This window comes from Euwallacea similis, chromosome 17, assembly GCF_039881205.1.
Source record: "Euwallacea similis isolate ESF13 chromosome 17, ESF131.1, whole genome shotgun sequence".
NCBI lineage: Eukaryota > Metazoa > Arthropoda > Insecta > Coleoptera > Curculionidae > Euwallacea > Euwallacea similis.
Window position 1 is genome coordinate 855927 of NC_089625.1, and position 26871 is coordinate 882797.

At 31.9% G+C, this 26871-nt stretch overlaps 4 protein-coding genes across 4 annotated transcripts; 2 read left to right on the top strand and 2 right to left on the bottom strand.

Annotated features, from left to right (window-relative positions):
- The first annotated feature begins 561 nt into the window (after window positions 1-561).
- Window positions 562-6299, top strand: LOC136414415 (deubiquitinase DESI2). Its single transcript, XM_066398417.1, has 5 exons — window positions 562-779; window positions 865-1046; window positions 2596-2710; window positions 5692-5833; window positions 5896-6299. The coding sequence occupies exons 2-5, from the start codon at window positions 866-868 to the stop codon at window positions 6067-6069; spliced, it is 612 nt and encodes a 203-aa protein (XP_066254514.1). The 5' UTR covers window positions 562-779; window position 865; the 3' UTR covers window positions 6070-6299.
- Window positions 2955-3732, bottom strand: LOC136414484 (uncharacterized). Its single transcript, XM_066398531.1, has 3 exons — window positions 3370-3732; window positions 3146-3306; window positions 2955-2991 (listed from the first exon to the last, which is right to left on the bottom strand). Exons 1-3 carry the CDS (start codon window positions 3475-3477, stop codon window positions 2955-2957), a joined length of 306 nt encoding a protein of 101 aa, XP_066254628.1. The 5' UTR covers window positions 3478-3732.
- A 9429-nt stretch (window positions 6300-15728) lies between the features above and the next one.
- LOC136414385 (uncharacterized) lies at window positions 15729-21609 on the bottom strand. Its single transcript, XM_066398372.1, has 12 exons — window positions 21445-21609; window positions 20466-20655; window positions 18912-18995; window positions 18626-18845; window positions 18300-18484; window positions 17980-18207; window positions 17783-17926; window positions 17138-17272; window positions 16966-17076; window positions 16595-16914; window positions 16426-16528; window positions 15729-15909 (listed from the first exon to the last, which is right to left on the bottom strand). The coding sequence occupies exons 1-12, from the start codon at window positions 21543-21545 to the stop codon at window positions 15784-15786; spliced, it is 1947 nt and encodes a 648-aa protein (XP_066254469.1). The 5' UTR covers window positions 21546-21609; the 3' UTR covers window positions 15729-15783.
- A 387-nt stretch (window positions 21610-21996) lies between these two features.
- On the top strand, window positions 21997-26407 carry LOC136414254 (ubiquitin-like protein 7). The gene is made up of 5 exons (XM_066398160.1): window positions 21997-22254; window positions 23697-23908; window positions 23964-24098; window positions 24170-24468; window positions 26234-26407. The coding sequence occupies exons 1-5, from the start codon at window positions 22110-22112 to the stop codon at window positions 26367-26369; spliced, it is 927 nt and encodes a 308-aa protein (XP_066254257.1). The 5' UTR covers window positions 21997-22109; the 3' UTR covers window positions 26370-26407.
- The last annotated feature ends 464 nt before the right edge of the window (window positions 26408-26871 follow it).

Consider the following 26871-nt stretch of genomic DNA (forward strand, 5'->3'; position numbering starts at 1 on the left):
TATAAAATAACTCAAAAACGAAAAAGGGAGAATGAGCACATTGATTTTGACGTTTCTTGTACTTTACAACGTTTGCGCATGCTGAATAGTAGGTGCGTTTTCAAAATTCTATACCTGCATTGGATGGAAAGGCATATTGCACAATTGGATTTGGGCAGGAAAACAGCATCTGCATAATGCCACGCACGCAAGCGTCAATCAATGTTGTCAATTGTTCTACGAGTCGCCTCGACTCAAATATAGATTTGTGACGATAGAAAAACAAAATAAATGATATAAAAATATTTCTTACATTTGACTAATTGTTGAAAATATTAATGATTTGGCAACAGCACATGTATATGAGCGTGCTTAATTGAGTAGAGTTTCATTCATCCCCATTTTTTCAACCCAAAATTGTCAATGAATGCGCAGTATCTCATAGAACTACATTTATATAAAGGGTGATCATTAAAAAAAAACGAATGTTTTAATCTATGCCATAAGTCTACTGATCACCGTTTACTTCGACTTTTTTTATGATCACCCCTTATATGTTCCTATTCGGTTCGGCATTATTCGGAAATCGATTGACAGCGAAGCGAACAAGAATAAACTGTCAAAAGCGAAAAGATAACCTTTTGAAAACTATTTTATTTATATCACAAATTTATCTGAAAAATTGTCAGTAAATGAGTAATCAAGAACTGAGTGAATAACTCTTACGCTAGCATTGTTATGAATATATATGTGCACAACACACTTTAATTCCTTTGGCTGTTTTTATAGAAGTAACTAAGGTAGGAAACGATCATAAAACATATTTTTCTTTTCTTTGTATTAATGTATCAGGACAATGAAAACTCAAAGATGTTACCCTTTTAGGATGTTTTCTAATGGAATTAGTTGCAATTTACCCTTTAGTTGTATGAGTGTGGCAAGGGATTCTGGTTCAGATGAGCTGCTGCCAGCACAAATGTCTCGAGAACCAGTCCTGTTGAATGTGTATGATATGTACAAAATAAACGAATATACCTCTAATATAGGTCTAGGAGTGTTTCATTCAGGTAAGTGTGTAGAATTATTAATTTTAACACTGTTATATTATATAGGTATATAATTTTCAAAGTCAGTTCTAAAAGAAACTGCAACACCATCTGTTCAGATTTTATTAGATCTCTATCCCTAGCTTAGTCTATTAAACGTGATGAGCTTGTTTAGGCTAAAATTATTAACATGCTGTCAAGTTTATTTGCTGATTTTCATAAAAATGCTAAAATAGAACACCTATTCATCTGATTTCTATGGAAACTGATTTAATGTTAAACTTAACAACTCACAAATGATTTGGCTCTAATAGATATTGCTTAATTTTTCTATAAATAAGCTACTTAAATGAAAAAAAAGTTAATCTAATTTTAACTACATATTAATTTTTATAGAAATGTTAAAATAGAGTATAGGTATTTGTCACATTCTTCATTTTTGTGGCAATTAACTTGCAGTTGTAGTGCAGTATAGATAAGTAGCAGGTTTAATACAAAATAAACTGTTTTTCTGATCATAGTTGCCAGAACAGATATATCAAAATGTAGTTTTTGCCATTAACTATTTCTCAAAAATCAAGCTTATGACATAGGAATTAGTTTTTCTTTATATAATCAAAAAACAGGGTTTTTCTGTCAAAACAGTCCAAATTGGACAATCCTATATACATAGAACATCTAGAATTTTTTGTTTTTGCCAAATATCTTTTTATTAATGAAGATAGAATGATTTAGTTTTTACAAAATTAGCTACTTTTTTGTGCAATAAACAAATAGTATAAACGAATTTTTCATAGCCCTCTTCTTTTGTTGGATAATTTTTTAATTTCACATTTATAGAACTCTGTTGCCTTTTCAGTTTTGGGAAAAATAACAATGCCATGCGTAATATTTAGTGATTTAGAATACAGTGGTGACAATTTCTCTTTCTATATAATAGATAAATTTAGCTATAATATAGATTTAGATTTGAAGTAAATGTAAATTTTAAATAGACTATTGGAGCCTTAACAAACAATTGGTTTGGCACAATTTAACAGGTGACAATAAAAAGAATGTAAAATATTTCCAAAAATGTTTTTGAAAGTTTATATTCAATTGTTTTTTTAATAAGATCTTCAGATATTTCAGAGAAAATGCTATGACATACATACTCATCATACATATTTTCAAAATTATCAAATAGCGTGAGCCAGACTGGTATACAGCCGCTGGTGAAAAAATCTTTTGTCATTAATAAGATCCAAGAACAGGATAGGTCTGAGTACTGAAGCTTGTGGATTTTTATTGTGAACTCAATTAAAAGCTTTTTTCTTTTTTTAATTTCTGTAAATTGGTTAGGGTAACATTAAGATAACATCCCCTGTAGAATCTCTCACTAATTTTATGACATATAGAAGACTTGTACTGTATAATAGCATCACTTGTGTAACCTTTATAGAATCTAAATTGATTACTTTAAACTAAATTAAATTCTTTAAAAGAGGTGCTTATTTTTCCAGTACAATTCATAGCCCATAGACTTTTAGCTACAGAGGTAAAATATGAAAAATATATTTTGATTCAATAGGTGTAGAAATTTACAATACAGAGTTTGCCTATGGAGGCCATCAATACCCTTTTACTGGAATATTTGAAATAAATCCTAGGGATGAGAAAGAATTGGGAGAGCAATTCAGATTTAGGTAAGTCCAAACTTTCATCCTCATTTATGTTTTTATATTTGGTGCATTTTTTAAACGCATATTCTATTCCTTTCATTGAAACTGTTTATTTTTTAATGTCTTTGAAAGTAGAAAAAATGTTGCCTTTTGTGAAGCTCATTCAAGAAACACTAATTTGGGAACATCACATTTTCAATAGTTCGTTCACAAAATTTAGAGATACAGTAGACACTCGATACCGTGAACAAAATAAAACAATGCACGTTCACGTTAACGATTTATTTATGTAATCGGGGATTAATCTAAATAGAGTGGAAAACAGATTATTGGGTGACAAAAAAGTGTGAAATTTTAGTTTGCTTCTTAGGATTTGTAATTTTTTGCACAAGGGCTGTTTCTCTTAGTCTTTTTAAAACTATGAGGTCTGTGAAGTCCACACCACTATATTCTGCCCACTGCATTGCAGTATTTAATGCAGTTATAGCGCTGTCCAGTGACACTTTACTTGACATTTCTTGAAAATTCTCGACTACATGAACTTCACATTCTTCTTGGTCGTTTTCACATTCTTTGTCAGCATCATTCCATTCCAATACATCAGTTTCCTTGAATGTGGCCTACAAATATACATAAATTACATATGTAATAACAGATTTAAATTGTAAAGATAAATCACTTACTTGTGGTGCTAGTGTATTTAGAAGATCACAGGATTTGGAGATTAAGCCTGCCTTATCATCGTCCCATCGACGTTTTAAAACAGAAAGAGGTAATTCATCCTCGGACATTTCCTTCCTTCATTTTTCTAAAATATTTCTCCAACATTTTGCAATAATTTGTGAATCGAGTCGATTCCATGCAGCCGTTAAGTTGACAACAGCTTCCTTAATAGTCAAGTTTTTCAATGTATCAGTTATGTTTGAATTACTTGCTATAACATCGGCAAGAAGGCTATTCCTGTAATATAATTTTGATCCATAGTTTGGATAAGCGGCGTAACGTTAGGTGGAAGAAACATTGTTACTATCTGTCCATCTTCGCTCTTTAATTCTTCTTCGTTTGAATGAGATGGCGCGTTATCTAGCAGAAGTAAGGTTTTTATTCGGGAGCCCTTTATTTGACAAAAAACGTGTAACCTGTAAAGGAATACGTAAATTTATGCTACGATTTCAAGAAAAATACACAACAAAATTTACCTGAGGTACAAAGGAATGATGGAACCATTTTTAAAAAATCCACACACAGCAGTCATCCACGCTGTCTTGGAGTGTTCATAATCAAGAGGGCAAGTAAAGGTTTTAAATGACCTTGGATTGGCAGCATTACCGATAACTAATGGTTTTACCTTATGTCTTCCAGTAGCATTTGTGCAAACTGTTGTTATTCGTTGTTTTTCAGTCTTTCGTCCCGGCGCGTTTTGTCCGGTAGAAGTTTCCAGTATAAGCCCGTTTCGTCAGCATTATGAAGTTGATCTAATGTAATTCCAAGTTTCTGCATTTTATTTTTTAACTGCTTTTTGAAAGGGCCAATAAGTTCCGGTTGGGAAGAAAGTTTTTCCCCGGAAATTTTTAAAAACCGAATTCCAAATCTTTTTTTAAACCTCTGTAGCCATCCCTCACTAGCCGTAAATTCCTTATCAGTTTCCTTTATTTCAGAACGTATGGATTTGGCTTTTTGCTTTATCATTTCTCCGCTTACGACAAAATTTTTATTTCGTTGATTTAGAAACCATTTGTATAGCTGTTTTTCCATTTATGGTAATCCAGATCCAGTGACAAAGTGTTTTTCTTTTACTTGATCCAACATATGTATCTGTTATTACTCTTAAAATGGTTTCTTTCCTTTGCTTTATTTTGCAAATCGTAGATTTAGCTATATTGTATTTTCTGGATAAATTTGAAACACTTGCACCTTTACTTAGCTCCTGAATTACAAGAGATTTTTCATGGAGAGTTAAACACTTTGGTTTTTTCAGTGACATTACATATAACAATACGTATTCACTAAACCTTTCGACAACCTTTCAAAAGCAACAGGCAAATGTTGCAATGCAAAAAATGAAACTACAAAGTAAAATTGGGGAAATACCGGGCACGACTGCCAGGGAATCCCCAGAAGTAGTTCCCCCGGTAACGGAAATCATTTGTTCACGTTATACGGTGGTTAATGTGATAGAAAGATGATTCACGTTATCCGATGTTCACAGTATCGAGTGTTTACTGTATTTATAAATAAGATAATTAAGCACTAAAACCTTCTTTGTATTTTGGCAATAATTATTGAGAAAATATAATAAGAAATAAAGTTGATAGCAAAAAACTGGAAAAAGTTATCCTGTGGTTTGAAAAGCTTACAAATATACTTAAATGCTATCTCAGTGATAAAAATACCAGACCTCTATATAAAACAATTAAATTAGTAATGGTAACTCGTTTATCAAATATGTGTGGTGGCACGCATCATGATTCAGTGACTAAAATCTTATTCAACGTCATACTTATTGTCATATTGTCATATTATCATATTTATCCTTTTATTTTATTATCCAAGTTTTAAAAAAGAAGGCGACGATTTTGGTAATTTTCATATATTTCCAAAAAACTTGTATAAACCATTCAAAACGTGGTAACTCTGCACGTCTTTTTTAATGAGGTCAGTTAAAGCCAGTTTTCCATAATTTTGCCTAATTAACATTGTAATTCAGTTCGTTTCGAAAAAAACAATAGTGAAGGTATTATGAAGTCCTTGTATATGATGGTCACTTACAATGGTACAGATAAATTTACTTTCAATGTTTTATGATAGATAAATTGAGTTATAAGGTGGATTCGTTAACATTAAAATATGTAACTTTTTCCTAATTTAATCAATCTTGTAATCACGTTTTCACAGATTTCAGAGATCCCTTTGGTGGTTATTGTAAAAGCGACTGCTTTGTATACGTTAACATTTAATTTTTATGTTAACTCCCGTAAGTAGTAATCAATACTGATCACTTTTAGACAAACTGTGCACATTGGATATACAGACTTTACAGAAGAAGACGTCAAACGAATCGTTAACGAGTTAGGAAAAGAATTTCGCGGAGACAGATATCATTTGATGAATAATAACTGCAATCACTTCTCAGGGTCTATTACAAAGGTAAGTGTTTCCAGGTCAGATTTTTGGCATTGTTGTCATTAAATCTGAAATTGCTGTCATAGATATTATGTGGTCAGGAAATTCCTCCTTGGGTGAACCGTTTAGCTTACTTTAGTAGTTGGGTACCATTTCTGGAACGATGCCTACCCAAGGAATGGCTAACACCAATGGCGCTGCAGCATTCATTAAGTTGTAGACAAGACTCTACTTGTTCAGAGGCCTCGACGCCCTATTAACTTTGCCAAAGAATAAAATAAATAATACTTTCCTTTGTCATTTTTATTGGTGAGTAGATGAATTATTGTTACTATCAATTAGAACAGTTTCCATCTGTGGTTTGATAATTAAGAATGTGAATTGTTTGAGGATCTCAGTGTGCTTTTGCTTGGACTTTTTAATTTTTTATTATTTGATTATTTTTATTTCTATCTTAATAAATAGTTTTTTTATTTACGAAGAAGTTTAATTTTTTTATGTTTGGGATGGGCGCATTATTATTTTTGAAAACTTCGTCAATTATTACTGAGAAATTGCAGAATGTTTATGGACTATATTATCAAACTATTCAGTGTTACTTTAATTATTTAGTAAACTGCAAACACAGACAGATATGTACATGTGTTCATCTACTGATTGTTCCTCTAGAAAAGAAATCATATTTCTTATTTGATATTGTTTGTGTTTGCGAATTAAATTTGTTTTGTGTCAGTCTACTCACAAGTGTAGTGCGAAAAATACAATATTTTAAATTTTATAGCGGGTTAAGTGTTAAATATTATTAATATCAAATTTTATCATAGTCAGAAAATAAGATACAAGTACCCTCTGTACTTCCTAGGAGTCATCTATTTGTCAAATTTGTAATCGCATTCAATTTATCGTTTACCACCACAAAGAAGTACTAATCGATAGTTATCAGCACCCGCCTACGTTAATCTGCGCCATCAATACAAAAATAATGCTCCTCGGTCTTGTCAATAGGCAAGATTGTCTTTAAATAATAATTTTCGTTTATGAAATAATTCTGCCAGTTTGCCGGCAACTAAATAGATTCCTTCCTGTATCTTATTTTTTGACTGGAGCGCAAACCACAATGTTCAAATGTTAATAAAATTAAAACTCATAAGCAGGGTGTCTCATTAAGTATGTTACAAAATAATATCGATGAATGATTGCGTAGCCATTTTAGTTTAGAAAACTGTAAAATATAGCAGGATGCCCCGAAAGAAAACCGCTATACTTTAACGACGCATTTCATCAAAGATACTACATTGAAAAATAGTACTGGTTTCTTTTAGGTATAAACATGACACAAAATAGATACAGGGTGAGTTATAATTAGTGAACTAAATTTTAAAACTTGATTCTTTATTTGGAAATAGTGGTTTGTTATTAAAACCCTAGTCCAGAAATGCGTTGTTATGAAAATATAAAGATTAAATTGCGTGTATTGAGACAGAAGGTGGGCATTTTGAATATTTGTTTTAGTGTTCAACTTATTATTTGTTCCTTGAAGTTGTTTATGTTTGTTGTTGAAGGTAGAAGTTTAACTAACAATCTGTGGCCATAGAATTGCTATAAGTCTACCATGATATTTGTGAAATAAATTAACGAAATGCATATACAAGGTGTCCCAGTTGTAGAGGTGGTAAATTTAACCACGTATTCTACATTGAAAAATAAGTGTAGTTTGTTATATAAATTATATACCAAAAATGCTTCATTACGAAAGTACAGGGTATTAAAGTTTTATTAAAAAAATCACACATTTTTTAATATGTCTGAAACCGCTTGAGATATTTTAATGAAATTTTGAAAAGTTTGACAGTTACTAACGTGTATTTTACGATAAAAATATTGTTTTTAGTTCTACCAGTGACGTGCGTACAGGCAAGCCGCTTGATATTTTTAAAGAAAAAAATGGTACGCCACTGTTTTTTAGGTTATAAATTATTTTTGAATTTCTTGTTCAATAAGAAAGAAAAAAGGTCTCTTGACTTTTCTTTGTACGACGTTTTCGAACAACGAAATAAAAGTCATTTCAATATTTCTTTTTTACTACCTACTGTATTTTTACCATTTCAATGTTTTAACTAGAGAACAACAAGTGACTTTATTACAAAAGTTGTTGAAAGTGGCCACTATTCTGTTCAATACACAATTGGGTTTTTTGAATAATCGACTGCCATTGTGATTTTTTAATAGAACTTTAACACCATGTACTTTTGTAACGAAGCATTTTTGGTATATAATTTATATAACAAACTACACTTATTTTTTAATGTAGAATACGTGGTTGAATTTACTACCTTTACAACTGGAACACCCTGTATATTATAGGTTTTATTTTTTTACGTGTTTAACAAAAAATATTAAGAGAGCATTTTTCTTCTAAACTAAAAGGGAACTTTAAAAATCATTTTTGCGTTGAAAAAAACCTACGGCGTACCATTTTTTTCGATAAAGTTCTTCTAAGGTGTACTCGTATGCACGTCACTGGTAAAAATAAAATGATTGATTATACATTAAAACAATCATCATAATTAACTGTTAAAAAGTGCAAAATGTCATCTAAATATCTCAATTATTTTTGGAGATATTAATAAATTTGAATTTTTTAAATGAATCTTTAACACCTTGTATTTTCATAACGGAGCATTTCCGTACTATGGTTTCAATAACAAACTAACACTATTTTCGAATAAAGAATCCAATTCTGAAGTTTGGTCCACAAATTATGACTCACCCTATATAATAATACGGGTTATTAAAGTTTCAGATTTTTGAGAGATTTTATTTTACACTTCCTACAGCCTCCCCATCAATTAATTCGCAAACAGTTCAAGCAACATGTCAACATATACTTTCATTATCTGAAAACAATCTTTTGCTAATTTTGCAATGTTGTTTGTTTAATTCAATTACTTTTTTTAACGATTTAGAAGAAGTTCCTTTTATATATATAAATTTAATATATTATTTAATGTTGTTTCCCATCTCTTATAATAAACTCACTATAAGTTGTCTAAATACATATAAGGAAATATCCTACGCAGAGTAGTACTTTATTAGGGGTCAAATCCCCTTTTTTCATCCCTAACATTTTGCATTATGCCAATCACCAGACATTTTCTGAAATTTGTTTTTCTTGTTCGATTTTGAAAATTTTTATCTCTTAGGTGTTTTTATAATATTATAATCTTTTTTCTATTCATTTGAATTCAAACCCCCTGTCTCAGACAAATCTCAGTAATGAAATACTTTTACTATTTAATATATGTAGCAAACTATCAGGTTGTTCGGAAAGTAATTTCGTTTTTTTATGTGAAAATGAATGACAGTTTTCGTATAATAAACAAATGCTTTATTAAATTATATATTGGCCGTTCTGGTCCAACACCTTTTGCCATCTTTCTGGTAGTAGCATAATTCCACGCTCATAAAATTTTTTGTCTTTGCTGGCAAAAAACTGATCGAGGTGGTTTTTGACCTCATCATTTGAGATGAAAGTTTTACCGTCTAAAAAATTTTGGAGTGACCGGAACAAATAATAATCCGATGGTGCCAGGTCTGGAGAATATGGTGGGTGTGGCATTGTGTCCCATTCAAGCTGTAAAAGCTTTTGGCGAGTGACCAAACTTGTGTGAGGTCTCGCGTTGTCTTGGTGAAACACTACACCTTTTCTGTTGATTAGTTCGGGTCTTTTCTGTTGAAGTGCATCCTTCAGTTTGTCCAGCTGCTGGCAGTAGACTTCCGAATTAATCGTTGTGTTATCCGGTAAAAGCTCAAAAAAAACGATTCCTTTAAAATCCCACCAAACAGACAGCATCACCTTTTTTTGGTGAATATCGGCTTTGGAAATGGTTTGAGTCGATTCATCTTTTTTGCTCCATGACCTCTTGCGTTTGACGTTGTTGTATACAACCCATTTTTCGTCCCCAGTAATGATGCGCTTCAAAAACGGATCATTTTTGTCACGTTTGAGAAGCGAATCGCAGACGTCAATGCGGCGACACAGATTTCTCTCTGTGAGAACATGGGGAACCCATATATCGAGCTTCGAGGATAATCCCAGACCTTTCAAGTGGTCATAAACTGTTGAATTCGATAAATTTAACTTCAATCCGATCTCACGTGTTGTTATTCGACGGTTCGCATCAACTAATGCCTTTATGGCGTCTTTATCAGCTTCAACCGGCCTTCCCGAACGTGGTGCATCTTCGACATCAAAATTGCCAGATCGAAATTTAGAGAACCAGTTCTGACACTGGCGTACTGTCAACACACCTTCTCCATACACATCGGTCAATTTCTTTCTGGCTTGAACAGCATTTTTACCCTTTCTGTAGTAAAACAGTAGGATATGTCGAAAATGCTGCTTATCGCTCTCCATATTTAAAAGGGCACCAACCAAAAACTACTGCGTAGAATTAATTGAAATGTTTCACACACAAGCCTTGTTATATGAGCTCTCAAAGCATATAAAAATTATATGGCTTAAGTGTGAGGTTAAGTGCAAAAAAATACCATTAAATCCTCTGTCGGGAAAAAACGAAATTACTTTCCGAACAACCTAATAGTACTAATTTGCGGGTTTCAACATGTAGTTGAAATATGACGGTTTATTTTCCGGACACCCTGTATATGTAAAGGAGAAGAAGCAACATTTGGTAGGTATATACTATATCTGATCTGATATATTTTCATTCGGTACACTATAAAGCATTTATCACTTTGTATCTATTAGGGTGTTTCAATTTTAATCTGTGCCCTTTTAAAGGGTGGTAGACATGTGTACACTAAATGGATTTGTAAGAAAACATTATTTAAAAAACCTATATTAACAAAAGGACAGTATGTTAAAAGTTTCGCATAATTTTCCTTTTTTTCTTTGCAGTCCTTCCAATTTTTTATATTTAGATTTAATTTATGGAATACATTTCTCATAGTAGTTCTCTTCAATGGGCTCCTTAATCACTGTGAAACTTTTTTTTTTTTTGGAATTTCATTGTTGATGTTGACAAACTAAAAATATATCAGCTGGTTTTACAAAACCATCGGAATATACATGCCATTTTTCAGACTCCAACTTATAATACATGAGTAAGATCTTAAACGAATGGAGAAATCTCACAGATCATCTATTATTTTGCAGAATATCTCGAAAACAGTTATAAACAAAGAAAAAATGCAAAAGACAGAGAAGCTTCTAAATTTAATAATTAAAATTTTGAAGGTCAGTAGCTTAAATGCTACAAATAAGTGTGTGTTGATAAATGAGCCCTAACTTGCTTAAAAAAATTATACTGTATGAAACTTATGAGAAAGATTCTGCCACTCTTGAAACGATTAAAACCAAGGCCAAAACTGAAACACCTTTTATGGTACTCTATTCTCTAATTTACTGCTATAACATTGTCCTTATTTCATACTGGAAAATGCACTTCTTCAGTGAGCTTCTAAAAACGAATATTGTCTCTTCCATTAACTCAATTTCCCGATACTTGAATTTGCGTGTTGAAAAAAGAACGCGTATTTATGGCCCGTCAAACTCTCAAAAATAAATCCTATGTATCACCATTCGGTTCTTACACTGGCACGGATAGAATTTGCAGATAACTATGTATAAAGGACATTTCAGATTATCGGTTAGGTCAGGATCAGGTCAAATATTGTAAGATTATTGATGTATTAATTAATGCGGCGCGCTAATGTGAATAAACAAAACAAGATGTATTTTACAATATTTTACCTGACTGATAATGGTTTTACAATAATATTATGGTAAATTAACAGGTTTGGCTAAAATAAATCTCAGCAATCACGAATGCACTTCTTTGGAATACCTAAAGAAGCCAGTAGCCAAAGTATCTATTAGATTAACAAGTTCAAAACTCATATTAAAGTGGAGAAAAAAAAATCAATCCATTAAAATATATTTTATCTCGTTGCTCCTTTTGGATGGTCATATTTGAAAACTTTATAGAGTGAACACTAAAATTATGAAAAGACTTTTTACATTAAGGGACGCTTAATAAGTCACCCTATGGGCTAATTTCAATTGTGAGAGAATGGGCTGTTTCAGGTAGTACAAATTATTGCTACCATCAATTTTTTCTCTTCTTCTGGGCGTAGTGCTTTGCAAAGAACGTGTTTTGTCAATAACTAACTGAAACAGCTTTTATCGCAATCTTCGACAAGGCCAAGAACGTTATGAAAAGCATTACTTCCAAATACATAATGTTTTGACAACAAGGTATCTAAGTTTAACTTTAAGGACAAGAAGGGCTAACCCGTTAAGTTACTTTTCTTCTCTTTCTTGGTCTTATATAGATTAATGTTTCATTAGAGATAGGATTGAAGTTATGTTAAGTCCAATAAATAGGTTTTGACCATAACGTGGCATTTGCTTGGGAGATGTACGACCATCGATTATATATATATATATATTTTACAGTTTAAATCTATTTTCTAGATTGTAGTTTATTTTGCATCGCTGGCCTAGTAGGTTTTGTATTAAGTAGTTTTTGTATTAATGTTAATTTCGGCACAATTTGATAAAGACCTATCCCGCAAGGCTTAGACGATTTAATTCTTCTGTTTCACACTACTACTGCATAGATATTTCCATGTAAAATTTTATTACATGTAGGTACAGGACGTTCAAAGTAGAACTGCATACCACCATCTTGAGTTACACCGTATATTTTCCAAAAATTGAAAATAACCTTTGTATGAATTGATTGCATAGAATTTAAAAATGCTGTTGGGTGTTTTACAAAAAGCTATATAATATGAAATTTCGATACTTATAATAAAATACCTTGTATATTGTCATTTGTTCAATTGTTTAAATAAACTTTTTCATGCTGGTTTAAAAAATATAGCGGTTTCGTGATATTGTACTTAATAGTTTTCACTCAAACGCAATGTTGTACAAGGATAGTCTAAAATACGAACGCATTTTGATTCCACAAGGTGATTTGTTCATATTACACACTATTATTATGAAATACAAATCATTCGTTTGAGTATAAAGGGTTAGAAATAAAATCACGAAACCCTATATTTTTGAAAACTGGACGAAGCCGCCATTTACTACAATATTATACAGTGTTCCAAAATGGGAATTTTACATCGAATTTCTTTTGTTCCACATTGAATCATTTTTTAATAGCATTTTTAAATTCGACGCGTGCAAATACATGAAATTGCTATTTTCAATTTTTGTAATAAGTACGGAGTGAAGTCAAAAGAATAGGGTGTCTAGCCCTACTTGGAACGTCCTGTACTTATACTTATGATTTCTACCAAAACTTTTGCCTCATACTTCCAACCCTCAGGGTGTATAGCTATCCACTATAATTCCCATTTGGACGGGCTACCTTTTATTAAATTTCAAAGTTGTAGATGATTTGACCATCAATGGCATGAAGCAAACGGAAGAAAAAAAATTGGAATTCATGGCCTATTGCTCTAAAATTGTTACTTTCACTTTTATTCTTCTATTGGGAATGTTCAAGTTTACTTGACTTGCTGATAGCACCAACGTTCCAATACTGAGAGTATTTAGACTTCGATGTTATTAGAAAAAGTCGCTTACTGGGCTTTTGACTCCACTTTCTTGACCCGATTATAATGAAGTCTTATTGGTATTTGATAAATCATTGGAATTTTGAGCAGGCGGCTTTTTTTGAATTAAATTCCACAAGTAATAAAGTGACAAATTCTCCCAGAAAGCTAACTTCTGACATAAAAATCTGAATGATACAATACTGACCACCGTATCCGCGTTTGAGAATGATCGATTACAAATTCTGACTTGACTAACAAATAACTTATATCTCAAGATATCAAATCTACTCCAATTGTTTTCGACTATCCGTAGCATGAAAGTAAACAATAGATTCCCACCGTTTTTTAATGTAACCTGAACAAAATTTCTTTAGTAATAACCCCCTACTACAGCTAAACTTTAATTCCTTTACTATCTGATACTATTTTGTTTGATAATTCTATTTTGTGTTGTTTCATGCAAAATAATTTTTATTGGAGCTACACGTAATTGGGCATGTTGTAATGTGCCAAAAATTATCTATTTAAAGGAGTTGCAGTCTACAACCATTTAACGTTAACAAACATTTTTATAGGGATCATATACAGACAATGGAAAACAATGAGAGAATCTACTAATTTATTTCTCTTTGCTGCTCTGTGGCCTAAATTAAAAGCTTTTATATTTTCCAGTGCACTTTTTGCTTGTAAATTCTCTAATTGGGGAAGAGGGAGCGATAATGTTTTGTGCTATTTTAGATACTATACGAGCATAACCGTGAATATCAGATGATCTTACATCATCACCGGGGAATATATTCTTCCCAAATTTGAGAACTTATTACTTAATACTTATTATACCTAATTTAGAGAATTTTCAATAGGAAATAAATTAATAAAATCGAGAATTGTTATCTTGAAATAATAAACCCTTTTATAACAATTTCATTAAATATCAAATGAGATTTAAAGTCCTCTTGTAATAAAAAAATACTGTGATTTAAACAATGCGTTAATTTTGTCTAGTACTCCATAACTCCTTTATTATCAAATTCATCACAATCGGAATTTGTTTTTATAGTCGGCCATAATGGGCTACTGCAATTTAAAATCTATTTTCAAAGACAGTAATCACTATGGTTCTTTATCGATTGCTTAGGAAACAGTGGTTTCATAGGAATTATTATTTTGTTACTATATTTTTGCTATTGTAATAAGAACGAGAATGAAACTATTGTTTCCAAAATAGGTGGTAAAAACAGTATTCTTCTAAATGCTCTTTTGGGTATCTCGTGTCATATTATAGGACTTCGCTCGCTCGTCGTCCAGAATACTACTCGCTGGATAAAACAATACTATTCCTAACTAAAAATAAATAGCAATTTCTTCTTGAAAAGTGCATATAATGTAAAAATAACTAAAGACAGGTATATGTCCTCTCTACTTATTAAATAAACCTGTTACTCTTATAAATTTGATTGCCGATTTTTTGCATATCTATTCATTGGGTGTTAAAGAGAGGTGGATAGGTAAAAAATAAATATTTTAAGACTAACGAGATACCTACATTTAATTCTTGAACATGGTACACATTCACTTTTGAACTTACAACTTAATAGAGAACCTAAAAATATAAAATAAAAATGGGGTTATTTTAAAATATTTTAATCTTTCAGTAGTCAATAAGAGCCACTAAGTATCACTTATATACTATTATGTATATACGATACGGTATATGATTTCCTTATCTACCGTCTAAATGTATACAAAATTTTGGATTAAAAATTCTGATTTTTCCAAAAGGTTAGGTAGGGATACGGTGTTTCAGACAATTTTCAATAATTTAGGACTGCACAGACACATTCCACTAAAAAAGTATTTAGATACTTTCTAAGAATTTGGAAACTTAAAGAACTGATAATATACAAAGAAATTTGAAACTTCTTGTTAAAATTATTACTTTATCAAACTAAAAACGTCAATACGAGATACATGCCGTCTCTAAACCCTTTTTAAAAGGGCAATCGCTGCAAATACCTCTCACAAATGTTCATATATTTTGCCTGTTATCTTTGCAATGTGAAATCACCAACCTTTTTGCCACCTACTTAGCACAGGTAATTTTATACGTTTGTGATAACAAAAACCCGTCACTTGTAAGATTATAAGCTGTAATGTACTATGTGTTTGCAAAGAATTAATTCGCTCTGCATTCAAACGATTTATTTATATTTTGTATGAAATATTTGTAAATAAAAGTATCACACAGTGTTCAGTTTGTTTTTTTTTTAAATATATTTGTGGATTCCAATAAGTGCAAGTAAGAATTTGAAACAACTCATTCGGGTAGAAAAATAAATTTACTTTGCAATTAAAAATAAACAAAAGTAGGTAACTTAATGGTCGACTAACTTAGCGTAAGTCTCGCGAAGACGAACTAAACGTTCGGCAGATTCCATAACGTTCTGTTTTAATTCTGTAACGGATTTCTTTTTCCTTTGCAACATAACGTACATATTTTCCTGAAATAAAAGGTTCGTTTTACAGAAAATTTATTACATTTTATTGAAAATTTATTATTAAATTTATTAATTGATTTGCATTGAACTTTGAATTAGACTTCTAGATAATCACATCGCTTGATTTATTATTGGAATATCGTTGAAATCGTCGATGAACTTTTAAATAAAATTTCTATTTTGCGAAATACTAAAAATGATGCATTACCGCTAGGAATACATCGTTTTAATCCTTGGAAAATTTACTTTTTTTGTCATGGAAAAATCATAATTAGAAAAAATTGTTGGAATACAAAAGTCATCGGGGGACACTCGATTAAAATATTTTCAAATTTGAAAGTACTTGGAAAAATAAATTTTGGAAAAAATCAAAGTCATTATTACTAAATAAGATTGAACATCGTCTCATACTTTTAATGCAGATTTTCAATGCTTAAAACGGACTTACTACAAAAAACGAGTTTTTACGAATATTTTCTGTTTTCAAAAGTTAGTTTTATAATCATCAAATTAGCTTACCTCTATTTTTTTAACATCCTGTATTATCTGGTTATGCGTCTCCAGACAAAAGGCGACATAATATTTAGAATTTTTGTCAAATTTATCCAAAAGATTATGGTGCCTAAAAAATGTACGAAATTTTCTACTTAAATTCCGATTTACCAGTCAATATGTCCTTGGTACCTACGTTAATTTTAACTCATCAATAATTTCCTTCTGTTTGCGGATTTCAGCTTCTTTATTTTGCACTGAAGCTTCAAGTTTTTCTTTGTGATGTTTCTTGCATTCTTCAATATCGGCAAGTAATAGCTTATTTTTTGCCTTTATTGATTCGATTTCCGCCTTCTGGTCATTCAGCTTTTGACGTAACAAACTCGTTGAATTGCCTCTTTCTTGGAGAGATTTTTTTTCTTGTTTCAACAGTTCGAGAACGTCTCGGCCCTCTCGGAATTCCTTAAGCAATTTTTCTAGCAATGCAACATTTGTTTTGTGGTTTGCCTCAATTTCCTACGACGACACGACTGTATTTCCAAACCAATTTCAAGATTATTTATTTACCGCCAAAAATTGTTTAGACACAAAACCTTTCTCCCTAAGCCGCAAGACTTTAAGTTCCGGCAAGAAGCATTTTGTAATGGCCATATTCCAATTATCAACTTGTTTTTCGACCTACAATATTGCACCGTTTTCCACGTTTCAGGTTAAAATATCTGCATCTGCACTCAAGTACCTTTATATGCAGATTCCCTAGATCTATATCCAAGTCATTTCGAACCGACGTATATTCTTTTTGTGATTGTTCCTTTCGTTTGATTACTCTTTCTTGTTCCTTAATTTTATTCAATAAGTTGATTTTATCGTTTGACTAAAACACAATTTTACTTAAAAATATTAGTTATTAATAGGGTGATTTTTGATTGTTTGTTGGTTGAGGACTTCTTTCTATTCGTAAATAAGGCTAAAAAATAAGAATTTTTCCATTGAATGTTTCTGTTATAAAAGTTAGACCTATTAAAATTGCAAAGTTAATATCTGGTCTAATAAGACATGTTAAAAACTTCTTTACTTTGAACAAAAATATTTTTTTCTTTCTTTGTTTTTAGATTTCCTTTCCAATGATGTATGACAAGTTAATATTTTTTTAAAATAATAGGAAAAAAAAGGGTTTCTATTTAAAATAAAAAAGTTGGTGATGGTTAGACTGGAAGTGAATGTCGTTAACATCCAAACTCTGAACTATTTACAATTATATTGAGATCTAAGTTTTTAAGTAAAACGTTTGTAGCAAGAGTTATAGTTAGACCTCTCAAATTAATATGAAAGCCTGGGCTGATTTATTTTCTAGAGTGAGTCCTTTTTTATGATTCAAACTTACCTTAAACGGTTGTTTTGCAATACAATCCTGCAAATCATTGATTGACAAACTTAGCCTCTCCTTTGTTTTAATATATGCAATATACATATTCTGTAATTGCTGAAGTTCCTTCTTAACTTCCAATTCATGGTTACCTTTAGTTTCCTACAGAATATGTATGAGGTGTTAATAATTGGATAAAATTTACTTAACCATACCTTATATTTTTCAATAACACCCTGTCTCTCAGCATTTTGGGCTCCAATCTTTGCATTTTCGGCCACGATACCTTCTAGTAAAGCGTTGACTTCATCGAATTTAACTTTTTGTTCTTTGAATGACGTGCTCACCTTTTTAATCAATTCACAATCGCAGCCAGTTATTTCAAGAATGTTTGCGTAAAATTCTTTTTCTTCTTGAAGCAATAATTCTTTAGAGCCTTCTGGCTAAAATAACAAAAAAAAACACCACGATAATATTGTGGATGGATAAAAAATTGCACTGGAAAGGAAGTAAAACCAATCAATTCCCAACTTACCGAGCGAGCAATGATAGTACTATACTTATTGAAGAAATCTATCAGGGCATAACGCATATTAAAGGTCATTTTTTCTGATGGCTCCAACTGCATCATGAACGTCTCATATACTTGACTCAGTTCCGCGCGGCCAATAAGCCAAAATATTATGGCCACAAAATGGGGCCAGCCATGAGTAGTATTCACTAATAAACAATTATATTATCGAATCTTGAAAATTAGATTCGGTCAACATTTCAATGATAATTAAGAATTTTCTTCCAATTTACAAATATCAATCACTTAATTAGGGATAATATGAATCAATTAAGAAAAATCAATCATACCAGTCTTGAGTGTAGATGCAGTCAACTGAGCTGGATATTTCAATAATCTAAGAGTATTCAGCATTACTTCCGCGCAATTTTGTACATTAATTGGAGGCGTTTTAATGATTCTATCTAATAATTTGGAGACAAGTTCTACGAAAGTACCCATGGTTGGTGGTTTTATTTTGCCCGCTAGTTCTGGATTAAATAGTCCACTGGTGAGTATAAATTCTTGAATCTGAAAAAATCCAATGGAGAAGAAAGAATTATTTCTGTAGCTATTTTTTTTTTGTAGTTGGCTTACTTTGGAAAACTGATTGGCAACCCATTTTTTATCATTAGTGAATATAACTTTTTCACCTGGGGATTTGCATGTATTGGTTGACATCTGAAAATATAACGTGATATTCTTATAAATATGGCCTTGAACGCCTTTAAGGTTTATTAAAGAGATTTTTGCTTAACTTCAAATAAACTTCTTTATTTTAAATGAAACATCCTATAAAATGTTGCATTTTTGGGATCTTCTTAATATAACAGTTTTGCAAAAAGGGCCTTCAAAATAATATGCCAGTCCTTGCATCGTATTTTTCCGTATCGATTCAAGCACTGCATTCTAATCAAAACGAGCTACCCTATATAATACGTGTTTCAGTTCCAGTCTGCGTCAGGAGTGACAGCAAACCGCAAAATAAGATAATTTTGGAAAAAAAGGATTATTTGAAATACAAGAAGTTCAAGTACTTTTCTTTTGTATTTTCTTTGCAACTCATTCAATTTTTTAAATATTTGATGAAATTACATGATCTGAATGCACTTCTCATAATAATGGATTTCGGTGAGCGTATATGCAGTGTAAAAGCCTGACACCGTTAATACGAATTACGAACAGACTGTTCTAATGGCAGTTGTTATGTACTTAATACACATACGCGATGAAAGTTTATAAACGACGAATTCAAAATTTTTGATAGTGAATGTCAGTAGTGCACTTAAACAAAGTTTGGCGCGGAAACAGGAGGCCTGAATTCTCAAAAAATATAATCCTGTAGATTTAGAATTGGTTTTGGAGGTCATTTGATATGGACTTTTCTAGAAATATGTATTTCAAATTTGAACTACAAGAGATATGCAGAGGTCATGCCAGTGCTAGACACCAGACAGACCTTTCATATGTATGAGAGAATGGATAAAACACCATATAGTGTTATAGATGTAATAATTATAATAGAGATAATATACATATTGCAGTGAATAAGGGCAATTGTGTAATAGTGCCAACCAATGAGGTTACTAGAATTGCCGCACCCAAGTAGAATAAAAGTTGTCCAGGCATTGCAACAGTTCCTCAAAATATTACAAGATATTGTACTGTCACTAGACCGTGCTCAAACTAGTGACCACATTTCACTGCATATTATGTTGTTACATCATCATTCTAATAACATGAAAACAGTTGAACCATAACCAATACTGTCGAGTGCAGGTACCCATCATGACTCTTGAAGAAAATCTAATTTTTGGATTTAACATAAAGACAATAATTTAGAATTCCAATTTAAAAGATAAGTTTGACAGCGGCGCGTGAATGCAGCTCGCCCGTGATGAGAGTATTGCTGGAAGTATGTGAGTTGTGTATTTCAAAGATTCAAAACCAGTGATAATGACGAAACCATGACTAGAACCTAGACATCAATAAGCATCAAGTAGAACAACAATAATAAGTTAGATAATAATAGAATTGGATGTTAAACTAAAAACAATTGAAAATTTTAGCGTTAGCAGATCATTAATTATTAATTTCGTATATGTTAAAACATGTTAATAGTTAGTTCACAGAAAAATCAGTTTAACTTACTCTTGAACCAAAACTGCTTAGTGAGACACTTCTCTTTTTAGAACTAGTACTGTAGGACGGGGTAACAGAAGGTGTCCATAATACTCGAGGAACTTTCTGATTTGAGTACTTTCTATCACTGCCCCAATTTGGCACTTTTAACTGTGCCATAGGCGTCATGAGACCGTCCGAACTTGGCTCTCGACTGTTACTATAAAAAGTCAATTTCTAGTTGTTAATGATTAGGTACTATAAGCAAGTAATAAATGACTAGCAGTAAGTTGTTCACAGTCATATTGCGGTTTATTAATATAAAAGTATGAGAGACAAACTTCCTTTAATATTCTAAAAGGTTCTTTACATAATAATATTTCAAGGTCCTATCACATGTTGTCAGATAAGATGAGAGACATTTAGAGATTCATTTCATAGAGTATAACAAGAGACATATTTTAGGGAGTACCACTTTCACAAATACTAAAATATAAAATAGTGGAAAGTGCTTAGTTCAGATTATGTTTACAGCCAAGATCTAGAATATCAGAGTAATGGGGAGAATTTTGAAGATACTTTATTTCTTTAAGATTAGCTTGAATTACTTAGAATCACAAATAATGCCGAAATCGTAACTATACTCTAAACTAACATTTATCTAGTATTAATGCTGACAAAATCTGTAATGATAATATATCAATTAAGAAATAAGTATTGAAAGTTGTTATTATCTTAATATCTGCACAGGTCAAAGCACCAGCATAACCGACACAGATTAACTAAAATATTTTAAAAACAATAGGAACTATAAACAAAACAAATTTTGAGAGCTTAATACCCTGTGTTTGGACAACACAGCTTTAAATCACATAAGTTCAAATGAACCGTTCTTTTTATTGTTGTGAGTTCTATCACCTGTTGTCCACAAAGTTTTTCGAATAAAATTTCAATCATCCTCTATAAAGACGTTATTTGAAAAAAAGACATTAAACTTATAGTTACTTACCGAGAAACTGATCTTATCCGTTCCCTGCTTCTGGATTCGACATTTCTGTTTTGTAGGGATTCAAGTTGAGGAATATTTGAGGATGATCGTGATTTTCTCATGATTTCATAGAATTTGTTAATAATTCAAAAAATTATGAACAAAAATTCCGTTGGCCTTTTGACATTTGACAATGTAAAGACATAAGTAATGTTTCGATTTTGTCATAGGGTCTCTCCAATTGAAACCCCACTCCAAAGAGTGATTAGAGCACATAAGGAAAAACATTGGCAAGTATGGGAACCTGCATCATGGGTGCTATTCTATGAGACTGCTGTCATATACATGTATAGCGGAAAATACTTAAAAGTGGGACCCATCTTAACCTAAATCTCAATTTAAAATAACTCATACAAGAGCATTACATTTCAGTAAGAGCTTTTTATTGCTTTCTTTTGATCATGGACAACGTGTTCCGTGTTTAGAAGTACTTTAAACTAGGAGTACTAAACATATTATGTTTACTATGACAATATTGACAATTGACACCTAACCTCTAATCTCCAATGTTCAAATAAAATACAAACAAATGTAAAATTAATGAAACTGAGCTACCGAACAAAGAACGTTTACGTACAATACTAAAAAAATTTCAGGAATATAATTTATACTTTCAAGTACAAGAAATGGCTTTAAGTATATTTTTAGGCATATGGAGTGAAGAAAAACTGAATAGAGTTAGAGTGGATGACTTGGATTTTGATGCAAAAGTTGAGGTCCTGATGCCCTATGTGATCAAGGAGTTGGGAGCAGATGCTTCCAATGATTTTGGTAAGAAAATAAATAAAGATGATAAAGCTAAAACAAAATAAAAATGGAAAAAAAAATTTTCCGGGTATGTCTGGAACTATTGGAAATTTTTTTAATATTAAAAGAGCTTGTGTTTCTTTGTTGTGCCGGTATAATAACGATCCATTTTTGAATCGGATTGTTACTTGTGATGAGAAATGGATCCTATATGACAATACCAGACGTTCATCGCAGTGGTTGGATCAAGATGAACCACCAAAACATTGTGCGAAAAAAAATCTTCATCAAAAGAAGCTTATGGTGTCCGTTTGGTGGTCCAACGCAGGTGTCATCCATCACAGCTTCATGAAACCTGGTGAATCGATTACGGCTGATGTCTACTGCCGACAACTGACCGAAATGATGAGGCAACTGATGGTTAAGCAGCCAAGATTAGTCAATCGAAACGCACCGCTATTGTTGTATGACAACGCTCGGCCACACACCGCACAAGTCACCTTGGCCAAGCTACAGGAGTTGGAATTGGAAACTCTTCATCATCCACCGTATTCATCCGACTTAGCACCCACTGATTACCACTTCTTTCAAAATTTTGATAACTTCTTGGTAGGGAAAATATTCAACTCCGACGAGGCTGTCAAAGCTGCCTTCCAAGAGTTTATCGACTCCCAGCCTGCAGGCTTTTACAACAGAGGAATCAATGAACTTCCCGTTAAATGGCAGAAGTGTATTGATAATGGTGGTGCATATTTCGATTGACAATAAAAACATTTAATATGAAAACAAATGACTAAAGTTTCAATTCAATTCTACTCATTTCATACTACACAACCTAATATCATACTATTTAGAATAGAATAGAATGTTGAATACCAAAGTTTTAAGATTTTCTGTCAGTTTTCCAAATGTGTTTAAAAAAATTTCAAATGACATTTGCATCTTTTTTAACACATTTAACACAAGCTTTCTTATTTTTTCATTTAGAACATCTAACTTCATCAATCTCACTTCATCACATTTTTGGATTTGCCTTTAAATCCTATTAATATTTCATTTAGCATACCTTATTTTGGTTTTCAAGTGTTTTTGAAATATGTTACTATTTACAATTTCCACTATTGTATGTTTCAAATTGTTTGAGTTATGGTAAAATTGCTTTTACATTATTATCTTGGTTTTTCAAGATCAAATTGGAACATCAAATGTGACATATGCTTTAAAGTGGTAAAAAAATTGGTATATGATCTACGATCACCTAATAAATTAGCATAATCATGATAATCACATGGCTTGTGTTATGTATTTTGGTTAAAAATTTTGAAATGCAAATAAAATAAACTTATAATACCTATGCTTGTTTGAAATATGTCTTAATTATATAAGTAACTAACATATAAAACATGAGAAAGTTCTATTTTAATTATTTGTACCTAAGCGAATGGCACAATTTCTTTTATTTCCAGAATTGACATTCTGTGGGCATCTTCTACAAGCCTCCAAGCCACTTACAAGTTATGGAGTAACTTCAGGTGTAACTATCCATGTGATTGAAAGCTTGATCCATAGCCAGCCTAGCAAACCTGAGCTCACCAAAATAACTGAATCCACCATTCAGGAGTTTGTTAGCAATTATAGGAGCTTTAAGTTATCTCCCTCATTTAGAACCACTTTACATGTAAGGTTTTTAATTTGAAAGAAAGATTGGAAAGTTTTAATTTGTATTGTCTTAGCGCTTAGAGAGTCCTGAAGACTTAGATAAAGTCATTCTTGCAGTGCCAGGGCTTCGATCTGATCCAATTGCCATTGCATTTGTGTCGAAACCTGATCTTCTTAGCCAATTGGAAGATCCCAAAGCGTGTTGGACAGTAAGTTTATTAACTATGAGTTAATAATAAACAGCTACTAAAACTGTGGATCTGGAATATGTTTTTAATAGGTTGCAGAAAAGAATCCGTTGATACTGTTCGCAGCTCGATATATAATTACGGAGTTTCATAAAACTACAGTCGCTAGCGCTAGTTCAGCTCTTCAAACATCGCCCCCATCTGGGCATTCATATTCATTGGATGCGCTCTCTGATGATGATGAAGAGATGGAGGGAGACGGGCCTTCATCGGGAGCTATCACAGCTGCTCAGTTGGCAGACGCGTTGGCAGCAGCTTCAGCTGCACCTGTGTCTAGGATTACTACTGAAATGTTGCAGCAGGCATTGACTCCTGCCAGCAATAATTCAAGGTAATGTAAGATCCTTATTTTGCTCTTATCACTGTATCTTTTATACAATTGTTTAGCATTGGAAGCTCCTGTCTTATTCGTACACACAGTTATAGCTTTTAAAATGGAGACTGGGCGCAATTCTAGATTTAATTTTATGAGGGACTGACAATTCATTTAACACGTGAATTGGAAGATCTAAGGAGTTGTAGTACCAATGAACATAACACGAGTTTATTTCCAAACTCTATTTATCGTAACAAATTTCATGACTAATTTGATCGATAAACATAGTTTCAAGGGAAACTTTCCTTTAAGTTCCCTCGTGCTAATGTTTATTATCCTCAACGATTCTCAAAGTTTTACGACTCTGGAAAATAGTATTTTCTAGTTAACGGAATTTTTAAGTTACTTAATAATACTGGTCAACATTAAAACTGAGTTAACATGCAGTGATATTGATAAAACACCTCGTCAGTGTTAATGCTAATTGTAATCGCTATATATGAAAACACCAAATAAACTATTAACGAACAGACAATGTACAGGGGGATTCATGGTCAATGGCAGGTTAGATGTTTTCGGAAAACGGTACACATGACCTACAGTATTTTCGCCAGGGACGTTGCATGCGATGTTACCGGTTATATAGATTTTATTGTTGTATAACAGTTGACTACCGAACCCAGCTATTATCTTGAAAGTTACCAATCGAATCAACAACAACCAAGAACTTTTTTATATTATTTACGATTTTTTAATGAGGATCTACGTAGTGCCATGGACGACCTTTACTCTGTATAGTATGGTCAAAATTTCAGACTCTTCAATCCAGTCTTAAAACCGTAATATATAAGAGTCAGTTAAATTGAGGCAAGGTTACGTAATTAGCCACTTAATAAAATGTGTCTTATAGAGCAAGGAAATTTATGGTAGTTTTAGAACTATCCAAAAAAAACGGAAATTTGCAAAATCGTTTTTATTTTTTCTCGCCTGTATTTTACAAGATATTTTTAAAATAACATTTCATTATTGGTATTCTTTTATTATAAACCTCTTTCACGCTATATTTAGATGTGAACTAGGCAAAACCCTACTGGTTTAACGTTTGCACATATTGTATAATTTTAGCTTAAGAATGAAGCTATAAGCACTGTGTGTACTAAGTATAGTCGTTAATTCTTTATCAGTCAATGTCAGTAATGCCAATTCTTAGGGATAGACAAAGATCAAAATTTTCCTTAAATGTGAAATTTGATGTAAACATAATGTTCTCTTATTCTTTCATACCGATACTACGTGTTTATATGACTTATCATGAAATTAAATGCAGTAAGGAATTTGGATTGGTGATTCACAAATTGCAAAACAGTTCTCTTGACTGTTTTCAGGTTCTTTTTCCTCTATTTTCGCAGTTTATATACACAGAGCGGAATATTTTGGAGTCACATTAGTATTTACCTATGACGTGAACATACGTAAAGTAACATTCCTCCATAAGAGGTAAACGCGATGGCGATCTTAATGGGCAAGCGGAGCATCCAGAATAAGGTTTATGTTTAAGTTTTCTTTGAGACTTAAAATATCTATTGTCGGCCTTATGACAGTAATAACTAAATATTTTATAAAAGTGGAATTTCTTGCACGAATTTAACTATTTCATTTTGTCCTTAAATATAAATAAAAATTATGAAATTATTGCGATAAGGTTGTGTTTGAAAATTTTTCTGTTTTTGAATATTGCACGATGATTTGTAATATATTTTTGTTCATATTCTTCACATAGGTATACCTCACAATTGCGCCAAATGAGGGAGCTTGGTCTGAACGACGAGGGAAGAAATTTAAGGGCTTTGACAGCTGCGGCAGGCGATGTTCAAGCTGCCATCGATCTAGTTTTCAGTGGAGCTTTAGATGACTAAAGAGTTGTCACTTTCAAAATTTATAATATGTAACTTGATATATTATTTCTTTGTTTTTTTTTTTAATTTATGTTAAAGAGAAAGAGAGATATATCATGTGTATGCACTAACAATAATAATTGTATAAAAAAATTTCGAGTAATCAAGTGGTATCTATATATTTATTTAAGTAAATAAATTCGTTGTTATTTTAGGTGCTGTATTTTAATTATGCTAAATATGAGCATTGTGTATACTATACTCTATTTAGTAAAGGTTTATATGGTGTCTGTTCATGGACATTTTCCTGTGTAATACACTTTTAGATAGCAAATGTCTATTTCCAATTGCTACTACAGTTTTGTAAAAGCAAGTTTATAATTTTACGATAAATTTAACAAATTTTTGAAAACGTCCAATAGTACTCAAGGATATTCTTTTAAGAACGATTTAAGCAATTGTTAAGCTGTCTGTGACGTTCGGAGTGACCTTTAAAAAATGCGTCAGTGTGGAAGTTCGACGT